The sequence below is a fragment of the Marmota monax genome, unplaced genomic scaffold (assembly GCF_021218885.2).
Source record: "Marmota monax isolate L192 unplaced genomic scaffold, Marmota_monax_Labrador192_F-V1.1 WCK01_AAM20220418_F8-fsc00007, whole genome shotgun sequence".
Classification (NCBI taxonomy): Eukaryota; Metazoa; Chordata; class Mammalia; order Rodentia; family Sciuridae; genus Marmota; species Marmota monax.
Genome location: NW_026692781.1, coordinates 32,549,072 through 32,563,203, shown reverse-complemented (window position 1 = coordinate 32,563,203; position 14,132 = coordinate 32,549,072). Strand labels below are relative to the sequence as shown.

Here is a 14,132-nt window from a genome sequence, read left to right as displayed (position 1 = left end):
GGGGACCTTTTCACAATAGAATGTATTATTTTTATACTAAAAGTATGTTTCAAATTATTATGTTCAATTATAGTTTAACAATTTCAGAGGGAGTGTGTATATGTGGATCCGGCAAGTTAAAACTACTAGAAGAAAAGTGTTGCTTCCAGTGAGTCACAAGGGAAGTTGGGCTGTGGGTTCCCTCCTTTCTTTTTAGAAGAAGCTGAATACACAAGAATGGCTGCAGACTCCATAGTCTCTTTCTTTTTGCTAAAGAAGAAAAAACATGGAAGGATGTGAATTTAGAATTCCTTAGAGTAGAAGGAAGAAGCTGAAATTTCTAGAACATAACTACGTGTTATGAAATACAAGTAGTGGGAAGGCCATGGACATCTTCTCTCTGATAAGCTGTAAGCTAGCAGTAAAGGCTGGGGTGAGCCAGTATCAGGACTTTTTGTTTCATTTTGTTCAGGGTTACATAATCAATGTTAACTCCATAGACTGTATTAAAGACTGCTGAAGAAAAGATAACTGCCCATTACAGACATTTTTCTAATTCTAAGAAGAAAAAAAAGATGAAAATTCAAAAATGTTATTCCTTTAGCCTTGAAAGGAAAAGCCTAGATTAAATTAAGCAGCGATTTTTATGTTGGTTGCCCATTTTAGAACTTATAAGCCTATACTAATTACATTTGTTTGAACTTTATTTTATATTATTGTTTTTCTTTCTTTGTGGGGGGGGGGCGTGAACCAGGACTTGGTGCATATAAGGCAGGCTTTCTACCAACTGCGCTATATTCCCAGCCCCTGTATTATTGTTTTTCTTAGAATATGACCATGAGGGCTGGAGATATCGCTCATTTGGTAGAGTGCTTGCCTCGCATGCACAAGGCTCTGGGTTTGAACCCCAGCACCACACACATTAAAAAAAAGACCCACAAAGGTTATCAGTGTGACTAATATTTATAATTCTAGAAAGAGAGCAAATAAATATACTCTTCAAGTTATCTACAGAGAGCAAAAATATACCCTTCAAGTTATCTACAGAGAGCATAAATATACCCTTCAAGTTATCTACACCTAGAACAAAGTTGTCTGCCTCATCCACTTAGCCAAACTTGACAGTACCATCTCTTTCTTGGTGGTTTCTATGTTAATCACAGGCACAGAATCATGAAAGGTATAATTTGTCTCTGTAAGATTGCCTCATAATCAAATAAACTGACAAAAAGGGCAAATCACAAGACCTATGCTTTTCAAAGTTCTTGATACCTCATTAGTTGCTCATTATTTCACTGAGCAAAAATTATCAATTGCTCAATCCATTCAGGTTATAATTGAAATTATTGACCCATATTTTAATAGTGTTTAACTAGAAACCAAAAAAGTTGTTGTTAAGTGATAAGGGAAAATATTAGGGAATACTAATATGCCACTTCCTATAACATTTAAATTTAACATCTATTTAGTTGTATTCTGCATCTTTTCATCATAAAACTCAGTTTCTATCCAGGTCTGTTTATAGAAAAGAACAAAGAACTTTCCTATAATACCTAGAAATTTACCTTAATAGCTTTCTTCTAAGAATTAGTGACCAGTCACCATGAAATTAGAGTTGTTACAGAAAACTGCATTTGTTCCATCAACAAATATATTAAAAAATGTTCAACATCTCTAGTAATAAGAGAAATGCAAATCAAAACTACTCTAAAATTTCATCTCACTCCAGTCCGAATAGCCATGAATATAAGCAACAATAACTGTTGGTGAGGATGTGGGGGGACAACTCGTACACTTCTGGTGGGACTGCAAATTGGTGCAACCAAAATGGAAAGCAGTATGGAGACTCCTTAGAAAACTTGGAATGGAACTACCATTTGATCCAGCTATTCCACTCCTCGGTTTATTCCAAAAGGACTTAAAAAACAGCATATTACAGGGACACTGCCACATCATGATAGCTAAATTGTGGAGCCAACATAGATGCCCTTCAATAGATGAATGGATAAAGAAACTGTGCTACATACACACAATGGAAAATTACTCAGCATTAAAAGAGAATAAAATTGTGGCATTTTTAAGTAAATGGATGGAGTTGGAAAATATCATGCTAAATGAAATAAGTCCATCTCAAAAAACCAGGGACTGAATGTTTTCTCTGATAAGTGGATGCTAATCTATATGGGGGGGCGTGGGATAAATGGAGGAATTTTGGATGAGATAAAAGGGAGGGGGAAAAAGGGAGGGGTAAGAAAGACAGTGGAATGAGATGGACATCATTACCCTAGGTACATGTATGGTTGCACTAATGGTGTGACTCTACTTCACATACAACCAGAGAAGTGAAAAATTCTGCTCCATTTGTGTACAATGAATTGAAGAGCTTTCTACTGTCATGTATAACTGATTAGAATAAATGAATGAATGAATGAATGAATGAATGAATAAATAAAGTAGATAAGTAATTGCCATGGTAGGAGGTTGGGAGGGAGAGAATGGCGGGGTACTGATTACTAAGTAGTTGTGGCATTTCTTTCCTGGGTGATGAATATTTTCTAAAACTGATTGTGGGGATGATTATTCAACTCTGAACAGACTAAAAACACTGGATTGTACACTTTAATAGGTGAATTTTATGATAAGTGAATTTCTTCTCAATAAAATTTAAAAAAAAAGAAGAACACTGCATTTGTCAACATAGCTTTTTCAGGTATATAATTGTTTTTGTTCATTTAAATTTGATAGCTCTTTTGCCTCAGGAGATCGAATTGCTAAGTTTATTTGATAACTAATTGTTTTTATGATTTCCTTGATTATCTTATTATAATAAACCAACTAGGGCATAAAGATACAAAGTATCTAAAAAAGTCTTTCCTTTTTGCAAAATTAATTTTCGTAAGTGATGTTAATGAACTATTCAGACAGATTAATTAAAAAGGAAACAGCACAATCTTGTTCTTCCAGCTTACCTAAATTTCTACATTTAGAAAAGATAGTGTTAGAAAGAGCCCATCTGTGTGTCTTTGCAGAGTGACAAATGGCTCCACCAAAAGAAAAGTATTAGTCAGGAATCCAGCAGCATGCCCATTCCTGGCATCATTGCTGCCAAACAAAGACAGCCCTTTCTAGAAATACTTCGGTCAGGACAGGTACTAAGGAAGCCAGGAGCCTGGAACCACGAAGCTGTGCCACTATTTCTCCCATGAGCCAGGGTCTCTGTGTCTAGCTTCCTGAGCACTTTTTACTCTGACTCCTGCCTACGCAGGACCAAGATGACTCACCTCCAAGTGCTTCCATTATCTGCTCAGGTGCTGGCTCTGGGTGGTTCCTGAGCAGCGTGTAGATAGACATCACCATTCCTGGGCTGCAGAATCCACACTGTGTACCATGACACTTGGCAAGTCTTTCCTGGGAAGCAATGGTACACCCATCATTTATGCTTTAGACCTCTTGTTTCCCTACCTTTGTGCCCCAGTCAGCAGCAGAAGTTGTAGATTCCACTTTTCAGAAATAACTGCAGGGTAAAAGATAACCCCTGGAAGGAAAGCACTTTATTTTTTAAAATCAGATGCGTATTTTTGCCCTTAAGAAAAGCCTAGTAGCAAGTTAATTAAGAAACTTTTATATTTGGAGCCTGTGAAACAGAAAGTGTGGCTTAGAAGAACAACTAACGTGCTTTGGTGTCATTTTCATGTGAGTTTTGGTCCCTCTGGCACCTCCTTTGTTGTGTGAGTTCGGCTGATTTACTTGACTTCTTCATCTAGAAAATGAAGATAATGGTATCTATTTTACAGGATCATTATAAATAGTTAAATATGAGCAAATAATTTGCATCCTCTTCTCCAACTATATTACAGAATTTTTCATGAATTTAAGGATATTATCTATATGAATGTTTGAAAATTGTGCAGTGTTGTTCAGTAGTGCTGTGCTATTCATGTACTTAATTTACACAATTCAACCTTTTACGCTCAAATACAACAGAACAACAGAAAAAGAGAAATGACAATTTACTTTGCTCCTTTCAAGAACCCTACGCCATGATGACATAAATGGGAGACAGGACCGTGCATCTGTCCTGTGCACCTCTCAACAACTGCTCAATGGGCCAGCTTGAGTGTGATGCAAATGTTTTCAAATAAATATTTTTTCAAAGAGTGCGCCTCTTGAAATGAAAGCCAAACACTTCATCTGTGGCTCAACATAAAGGACAGACATTGTTCTAATGCTAGAAGACAAAATGGTTGTGTTAGATTTATTGCTATGAGGCAATTTGTTTCAGATGTGTCATATAAATCCGGTTTGTAAATGTGCTTGTAAATGTTTAACAACTGGCTCTCTGGGGGAAAACAAGCCCTGATTTATATCTTCTGCCAATTTTCATAGTCTAACTACTTCCACCTCCATAATCCATATTATTTTATAAATTAGGTAATTGTGAGTGTATATAGTTTGATTTATTAATAGGTATGTTTTAAGACTGGCTTGTGAAATTCCTGCACACTGACAATTCATGCTCACAAGTCAGTACAAGCCTGCTCCGGGGCATTGCTGAACAAATCCTACCTTTGTACTATCAAGAGCTTCAGAGAAAGAAATCCAACAAGTATAGCAGAAAGTGTTTGCATAATTAAGGTGATGAGCCAAGCATGGTACAAGATCTTAAATAGAAAACAAAGCCATTAAGTTTATGGCTGAAAGACATGCATTATTAGCAAGTGTCCATCAAAGGTAACCAGCTGTCAGCCAAGCTTGGGAGTTCCAAGCACAGCCTTCCAAGAGAAGGAATCTCAGGGGAAGATACTCTTTTATAATTTCTTTTTTCTTCATAGTGCTTTTAAAACTCATCCCAGGCAGAAGTTCCTCTTCTAGTATATAAAACTAACATTGCCATATCTTTAGATAGTCCTCTGAATTTTAGTCAACATCTTGTTATTCTAGTTTTGTTTTATTGTGGTATGGTGTACTGTTACTTGTCAGATATTTGGAAAGCATTTGTGCAGTATTCTTACATATGGTTGGGCTCCCTATTCGAGTTCAGTAAATCTGAAAAGTGAGGGGAAAACTAGAACTTTTATAATAAATCTCTGGTTTCTTCTTTCATTTTCTTCTCCTTTCAGATTGGACTTTTCTTTTGGTTTAGGGCAAAGATGGGGCTGAGAAAGTTTCTTGGGGTTAAGATCTATTACAATCAATGAAAGAATTTTTAAAAGATCCCTGAAAAGAGCACTAGCAAATGAAGCACTGAATGTCACAAAATAAGAATTTAAAAGCCCAAAGGAGGAGGGGGGATAGTAGAGGATAGGAAAGGCAGCAGAATACAACAGACACTAGTATGGCAATATGTAAATCAATGGATGTGTAACTGATGTGATTCTGCAATCTGTATATGGGGTAAAAATGGGAGCTCATAACCCACTTGAATCAAATTGTGAAATATGATATATCAAGAACTATGTAATGTTTTGAACAGCCAACAATAAAAAATTAAAAAAAAAAAAAGAAGTCAATAAAGGTTGTCATTATCTGCAGACTTAACTGGGCAAAAAAAAAAAAAAAAAGCCCAAAGGATGTCAAAGTTGGTGACCAAATGGGAGGTCACTAGACTCGGTTGGGGATTCCCATATCATCAGCTGGTCCCAATCATTGTGCTCTTACCTGCACGGGATGAATCCTGGTTTTGATGCTCCCTACACCTTCCACAGTGGTGACAGCGGCCCCGTACAGAGAGCAGATGGGCACCAGGCATGCTGTCACGGGATAATGGCTGCAATGAATGATATAAAGAGAACACACTGGAATTGCAGGAGTGGGTGACATTTGGGGGATGACAATTCAGTCCAGGAAGAGTCACAATATTGTTTTTCCCTGGGAACACAGAGCAGACTAGCTATAGGGACATGCATTCCTGGATATGTCAAGAAAGGACCTACATATAGCTGGTAGAATGCTAGAGAGGAAAGGAAAAGAAAGTAAAGGCTTTCAAGGACTTCTCAGAGACTTCCATTCTCCAGTTCTATTTTATTTTTTTCTCGTTCTAGAGAAAGGAATTCAGAAGTTAACATGTTGATTTCTGAGAACTACCATGGGAAAGTTTAGCCAAGTGATTCTCAACCATGAGAAGTTTTACAAAATACAGATACTCTTGGTGTATTAAATTAAATCAGATCAACTAGTGACGTTTAACTGATGACTTCAATGTGTGGCTGAGTTTGAAAGGCACTGTTTCCTGCCCTTGTCTTGGCCACCTGTCCCACACTAGTGTCTATTTTAATGGCATGGTAGGTGCGGTGAGTACTGGAGTCTCATCTCATTGGTTGGGAATGGGATCCAGACATCATTAGCTAAATTTAGCTTGTTGAGTCCCACTCAGGCTAAGTCCCATCGTCTTTTCAGGTGTGGGGAGTGTTCCTTTCTCAGGGAATGATTCTTCTACCCAGGCTGAGGGTATGACTGCCATTCTTCTGAACAAAAACCAAGTTCCGCTCTTGGTTCCACCCTCCCTGAGAATCATCAAAGCTGTGTGGAAGTCACTCAGCTGACTAGTGAGGGACCTGGGAAGAGAGCTTGGTGTACAGAGCTAGGGCAGACCCCAGGCACATTGGGCAACAGATCCATTTTTGGTTTTTATGTTCTCCAGTTCCTTCGCTCCTAAGATTTGCTTCCTCTTAGTCTTCTCTTCCTATCCCATTTCTCTCTGTGACACTCCCAGTGTTCACTGCTCTCCTCTGTCTTATCCTGAGCCTCATCTAGGGAATAGAGGCATGAGCTCTCTTCACCTGCTGGCCGAGACTGCTCCTCTGATCTGCATCATTCTCACCTCCATTCAAGGATCGGTAGGTGAGAAACTATCAATCCTCCTCCTCCCCTGTGCTCTGGATCCCATTTACTCTTGACCTCTCATGGACTTTCCCTGTCCGCCATTGTTTTACTATCCACTTCCTTTCTAGGGTCTCATTTCCCTAAATTCTTTTGCATTGAGAAATAAAATCAAGTGTTGGCCATGATAAAACAAAAAACAAAACACTCTAACTCACATCTCTCTCTAGCATTGACCCATCTTTTTTCCCTTTCTTGCTCAAGTTTCTTCAAAATCTCTCCACCATTTCCTTGCCTTCCAATCATGCCTGTAGCAACTGGATTTTACCTTCCAGCTCTATCTTTCTGCCAACCTTGCCCTGGCAGCAATCTAGTGTTCCCGGGTTAGGGTTAGGGTTTGAGGTTAGGGTTAGGGTTTCACAATAGTGATCACCGCTATCTTCTTGGAGCCTTCTCCATTTGATAGTCTTCCTTCAACTTTGGAGACTCTTTTGGTCTCCTGTGTGGGGGCTTCTTTCTTTGCCCAGTTTCCTTTCTATTGTCCTACAGTGTCTCACACTTCTACTCTCTCCTGTAGTTCCCACTGCCTTTTACATGATGTGGGATGAAAACATGCCTTTGCTACTCACTGACCCAAGAAACCTTGAGAAAGTTATTTGCCTTGGTTTCCTGTTTTCAAAATGTGAGTGAATTTAATGTCTATCTCAAAGTTGTTTGGGGAACTTAATATGATCCTATACGTAAGCTACTCTGAATAGTGTCTGTATGCAATAAGCACTCGATAACTGTTAGTTATTTTTATTAGCATTGTTATTGTTAGTATTGATGATATAACATTAAGTTATAAGCTCTAAATGAGAACTCTTCTTTAAATAACAGAACAATCTAGAGTTCTGCTGGACAGTCCCTCTGAAGTGTCCCATAATTACCCTAAATGCAATGTGTCTCTAGCTAAATTTACCCCTTTCCAAGTTTTCTAATTTGTAAATGCCCCCTGCCAAGTTTCCTAAGGCAAAAACTTGGCAATCATGCTAGACAACTCTCCCTTCACCTCTGCATTCAATCAGAGCACAGATTTCATTTCTAGGTCAAGGTAATGTTGGTTCAATTGCATGGCATGATTTGAGGAGTCGTTCAGCACTTCTGAGCAAACAACTCTTCTCATTGAGTTGACCTACATCTTCCAGCAAGACTATCATTTCTTTCCATTAACCATTGTTGCCTAATACACACTCTGAAATCTCCTATTCAAAAACAAAGCAAGTGTTTTTGCAGCAATAGAGAGCAGAGCCCTAAGCGACTGGCACATGGGCCAATACATTCTGCCAGAAAGAACATCCATGGGAAAGATCTGGAGGCAACATGACTATGCTAGATTCCTGGAAGGAGATGGGAGGGGCTCATGGCCACAGCGAAAGTGAGAGGCTCCACACCCTGCCAGAGGCCAGAGCTGAGCCAGGCCAACACAAAGGATACTGGATCTTCTTGGTCTTGGGGTTGTATCTGGACACCATCACCGTGCAGGCGCCACAGCCTCCTCCCCCACAGCCATATTTTGTGCCTGTGAGACGGACTGGGGGAAGGGAGTTAAGGAAAAGGGGGTCCCTGGCTGCTTTGGTTTTCACATTTCTCTCCTTTGGAGACTGATAACAAGCAACATGTTTCCATGAGTCTTGTAACAAATTGGCCAGTTTCCTGCTTATGATCTTTTTGCTTATAAATGAGCTCATTGACGAAAGGTGAGAAGAAATCCCAAACCCACACTGCCTTATCTGAAAACCTCGGGTCCAGATGCATTTCCAGATATAAAACTTTTCAGATTTTCCCAGTGGGCCTAGAGAAGTCTCTTGTGATCAAACATGGATACTTCTGCAGTGACCCATATGGATATTCACACAAGTAGGATACCCAAAGACTGCTTGAGCCTCACATTTGTTGGGTCAGAGTTTGCATCTAAATGAGTTGTGAAAAAGTCCGCAGTAAAAAGTCCAGAACTGGACAATGGATTCAAAACTCATGTAGTGTTATTGCTACAGAGTGATGGAAGGAGTTTGTGTGCAGAACTTAGAAAAATCCACCCCCAACCCCATGAGGTTTAACTTTCTCAGGTACAGCAATGTAATGCTTTTACTTTCTTATGGGATTAGTTGAGTCAATAATATCAACCATCACTGTATATCTTCTTCCTATAAGACATCTGCATATTTTCACAAATAATATATGCAAATCCCCTACTTTAGGTTCTAGTGGAATTGCATCCAAGAATCTATTGGAATTTGCTTGGGACATTTTCTGGATGAAGTTTAAAAAGGATTTCATGGTGAAATTTATAATTGGCTTGAGTGGAGGCTAAGGCTCATTTTCATCTTGGAAATTGCTGCCCAGGAAAGGTAATGCAGGGTCAGGATAACCCTAGTGGTGGAGTAAGGGGAAGTTCTTTGCAGCAGCCCAGACAGGCTGCACACTTTCTGCTTTGTTCTTTAGTCCCCATCTGAGCCAGCTAAGCCATCTCAGGGTTGCAAAGCCAGGCTTTCCACTTCCAGGCAGAGGGCTGAAAGTGAGTGGCTCACATCTTAGTTGAAGTGCTCCATTGAATGGGGCATGAAAGGCAAGGAAACCTTCTGTTTCTGCTTTTGGAAATTCCTGAAATTTCCAAATAAAGAATCAAGTGCTATTTGGCTCAGAGACGAGGGTCACTTTTCACTTCCTCAGAACTTAAAAACAGTCTGTGACACGCATTTTAAAGTTGCCCTGAGTGGAAAGTGAAAAATTGATTCTGGATGCCCAGTAGCTGGTTTGACGGCCCCTCCCTTCACCCTCGCTAGGAGTTCCTGACAGTTCCTTCCATATTCTTGTAGAGTCATCTCAACACTCATCATCAGGTAAGGTTGCCAGACAGAGCACAGGACCTTCAGTTAAGTTTAACTTTTAGATAAACAATGGGAATATTTAGCATGTCTTACACACTCAGATTCAAATTTAACTGGGTGTGCTATATTTTTTTATATGCCTAACACAGCAACTTCAGTCAAACTGACTTAGGTCAGTTATTGTTTGTTCCTTTACACTGAAGAGCTTTTTTGGTGACCTATTCATAGCCCAACAATACATCCCAAAGTTACCCCAACACTAAGTGGGCAGGTGGCGTGCACAGGGATTGTGACTGAAATTCGAAAGAACCAAAGTAATGTCATTTTGTTCTGACCTAACTCCATTGTACGCTTGCTTAAAATGTTTTCTTTGCAGCCTCCTGACAGCTGTATCTATGTTGACAGTACAGTAGGACCTTCCCGCATCCCTGACTACGGCCCTGATGTATAATAAAATGACTCTAAAATGTATAATCAAAACAATTCTCTCATATGATCAAAATTATCTGTCTCAACAGGGTCTTTCTGACCTACATGTGCCTCAGTTGTTCTCATGGGTTTTTTTCTTTGTAAACTCTGTACTTCCAAAATTTAAGTGCTGGGAGTTCTTTGGGGCGTTAGCCTGCTCCCAGCTGTTTGCCGGCCATGCTCATTAAAGAACCTTTTATTCCCTTTCAATTTGGCTTAGTATGTTTGGTGGTCTGTAACTCTCATGCACTCTGTGACAATGACATCAGCCAGACCTGGTCCTTTGCTTCAAGGACCTCATTCCTTATTTCTCCTTCATTTGCCATCATAGCCTCCCACCCCACCTCCAGCTCTTTGCAGCCATCAGGACTCCCTTCTGTTCCTCGCAAGCACTCTATTCTCTGGCCACTGACTAGAATGCCCTTGGTTCCAAGTTCTATTTGCCTTGAAACCACCTACTTGACCCTGGTCCTTTCCTTACCTCCCCAAGCCCATGGTGAGTGCCCCTCCCTGTGCGCCATGACATGGGGCTCACCCCACTTCCTCTGTGCAGCCCACAGTTTTTTAGCTTACTTTAGAATACCCCGTGCTTGATAAAATCAGCTGAATAAAATTAAGAAGTGTTTTCAGAACTGCAAGCAATATCAGGGCTCTGGTGAGGGGTGGGTGAAGAACAAATGTTTGGGGGTGCTTCTAGGACCCCTCTCCCCCGAAGTCATTAGTTTGATTCTAGAGTCAGGATTTCATGGGAGATTAAACAACTCTAATGTGCTGCACCTTTCTTGCCCCAAGTAGCTGTGGACCATTCAGCCTGGGGTGCATCATCTTGTTCTGCAGGTTGCTTAAAACCAGGCTGGAAGGTGCTGAATGAGTAGGGATACAGGATCCACTGGCAGGTCTGGGTGGGGCTGTGGGGGTTTTGGGGTGTGTCAATGGGAAGTTGTGGGCATCTGAAGGATCCTCTGACCTTGGGCAGGGAGGGAATGGGACAGTGGAAGAGAGGTGCAGATGCCTCCAAAGTTTGCTCTTTGTGTGACTGTGTTCTACTCTGGGGATGACTGCTAAGCTAAGGCCTGAGTCACTAGTATATTAGGGTTTTATGGGATCCTAAAGTTTTTGCAATATGGATGACATGATTTAAAGGAAAAATTACACACACACACACACACACACACACGTCTGGGAAGATGTAGGTACAGAGTTTTGGAAGGACTCACAGGAGTCCTGTGAAAGAGAAGTAGGATGATACTGGCAGAAGAGTCTGTGGTTATTCACAAATATTCATTTCTAGAGTAGCCATTCATCATAACAACCCACTTGAGGAACAAGTTTTATAACACCCCTGACACCATTACAGAACTGTACAAAACTGTTCACTCTAATTGTAAAGTTAGGATCTGGTGGTACCAGGCAATTCTTACTTGCCCAGAACTGCTTATTTATATTAGGCACCATCAAGGAATGAACAGAGGCAGGTGCTGAGGAAAAGCAGGTGGGGGCGCTGTGGGTGATTTTTCCTAGGGCTAGTTCTGGCAATGTTTGCTTGGAAATTTGTGAATTTTCAGTTTTCTCCTAATATAGATCTATTTCCTCATTTTAAGATGCCAGAGAAAGCAGGGGGAAGTGTGATTGGTATTTAGAAATAATATAAAAAGGGAGTGATAGGTCCTGCTGGTTTCTAGTATGCTTTTGAAGGGAGATAGATGGGAAATGGCAGGAGTGGAGAGAGAGGATTTGGCCCACCTGGAATGTAAGTTGAATAATGATCTTAGGAGGCAGTACTGGGCAGAGTGGTAAAAGATGGGTAGGAAACCAGACAACAAGGTACTAAGTAGAGAGAGATGGAGTCTGAGAGAAAACAAGGGTGAGGTACAGTCTATTTTTTTAGCTAAGTGTCATGGTGAGAACAGGGAGTATTGAAATAGTCTTCAGATATGTATGTTGGGGGCAAAAAACACAGAGAAAGAGGATAATATCGACTTGTTCATCATTGGCTAGAGCCTAACACAGTTCCTGGAGCTTTGTATGTGCTCAATGAGTATATATTTTAAGTCATTATTTTAAATAATTATAGTTGCACAGGAAGTTTGCAAAGTAGTACTGACAGCCCTGTACATTCATCACCCAGCTTCCCCCAACTGACCCAACTGATGATACTCACATAGTTATAGTACAAATTAGCACCAGCAATTTGACATTGGCACAGTGTTGGTAACTAGAGTGCAGAACTTATCCTGAGCTCACCTCTTATACACACACTCAGGTACATGCGTGCATAGTTCTATGCAATTTGTGCTCATATATATATTTGTATAACCATGGCCACATCTGGTCCTAAGTACCAGCTCTTTATAGTTGCACCCAAATCCAAGGAATTCTCCTTGAATACTGAAGATCTACTGAAAGTCTCAGAGGAGTGTGAAGTTAAGAGCAGATATGGAAAGCTTGAAGGGCATTAACTATACTTTGGGATTTTGAAATACATTAATAATACTTGTTTTCTCTGATAAGGATGACCCAAGGGCATAGGACCAGTCAGTAATATGTCTTGTGGAACACTCTTGCCTGTGATATGCAACTATGAATATTTAGCTGGCCAGAAATTTGGCTAGACATATTTACATCAATAATATTCCTGAATATGAAACAAGCATCAGAATGACCACTGGGCTCCAAAGTCATAAGTTATTTCCGAAGTGAGCACAGTCATGGTTCTCTGGATGCTTCTTTTGGTTTTGCTCAGGTAAAAAAAAATGCATCAAACAAAGCACAAATTGATAGATTCATTCTCTGAACTCCGACTAGACTCTGCCAATGGAACATAAAGTCATTATCTAGAACAAATTCAGGTGACTTTCTTGATAGTTCTTACCATGTTCACGTCTTACTACCCGATTCAGATGGATTACAGCAAAACACAAGGATATGAACTTTCCTCACGTAAAACAGCAGATTGACTTCAGGATCAGCATTCTTCTCTATTACCTACATTGTGAAATGGGAGAAAGGAGATTAGGAAGATAACATCGACATGTTATGGCAATTCTAGCCATTGCTCTGACGGCACATCTTTGATGTGGGTGACTTTCCAAGAGAAACATAACAAAGAAATCCTTTACTACTTGGAACCAGAATTTTGAAAATATACTGCATTTTCTGATGCCTGAATTTTCCAATATACCTGATGATTATTTGACCCCAACTTACCTGAAAAGGGCTCAGATGGGGAACGGATACACAGATTCCAAAATTGACTCAAATAACTCATGGCCACAGAAAGTCATTAAATTGGTCAGGCAGAGATGATTTCCTAAAACCAGGGCTATTGTTTCCCTACTTCTGCCTCTAGTTCTCTGTGTCTCCCAGTGAAACAGGGAGGCTAAGGTGTGAGGGAAGGCAGAGGAAAAACGAAAAGCAAGTAGGAGCCCCATGTTTTAAAAATTGGGCAACATTTCAACTACTGACCCAAGTTTATACCACTATATGACTTCAAACAGAAGAAGACAGAAGTTAAGGAAATATTAAATGAATGGCATCACAGATGGGGTAAAAGCTTGATTTTATCCCTGGTATATGAAAATTCATGTTAATCATGTCATGAACTTACCTTTCTTCCATTCACAAAAAAGATCAGCTCATCAGAATTGGAAAGGGAAGGCATTATGCCAAAAAATAAAAAATTGCTTCTACCAGGATAAAGAACGTCTTTTTTTTCTTTTTTATTCCTTTTTTTTAAGCAGATATGTTAGAGCAGGATCCCAGATACCTATAGGCCTTGGGGAAGCTCAAGTGGGCAGCGCAGACTGACACAGGGCGATTTATAGTCTCGCTGGCAGTCCAGACGCACCAACCAGGGCTCTCACCTGCCTGCCCACATGCACTTCCAGCAGCTCTTGGCTGTTCTCCGTTCCCTTCAGGGCTATGAGTGAGTCAGCTCACTGCCTTTGCATATCTAAGACTCTTTTCCCCTGTGAAATGGATTTGAAGTCAGGGACT

At 40.2% G+C, this 14,132-nt stretch overlaps 1 protein-coding gene across 1 annotated transcript in view; it reads right to left on the bottom strand.

The window, feature by feature from the left end:
• The window catches only part of LOC124094564 (aldehyde oxidase 4-like), a 62,964-nt gene extending 49,057 nt beyond the window's left edge, over positions 1 to 13,907 (bottom strand). The window contains 5 exon segments of the mRNA XM_058580358.1: positions 3,261 to 3,387; positions 5,638 to 5,746; positions 8,275 to 8,371; positions 13,064 to 13,121; positions 13,744 to 13,907. Of these exon segments, the coding sequence (XP_058436341.1) occupies positions 3,261 to 3,387; positions 5,638 to 5,746; positions 8,275 to 8,371; positions 13,064 to 13,121; positions 13,744 to 13,797 (445 nt within the window). The 5' untranslated portion in view covers positions 13,798 to 13,907.
• Between the last annotated feature and the right edge of the window lie 225 nt (positions 13,908 to 14,132).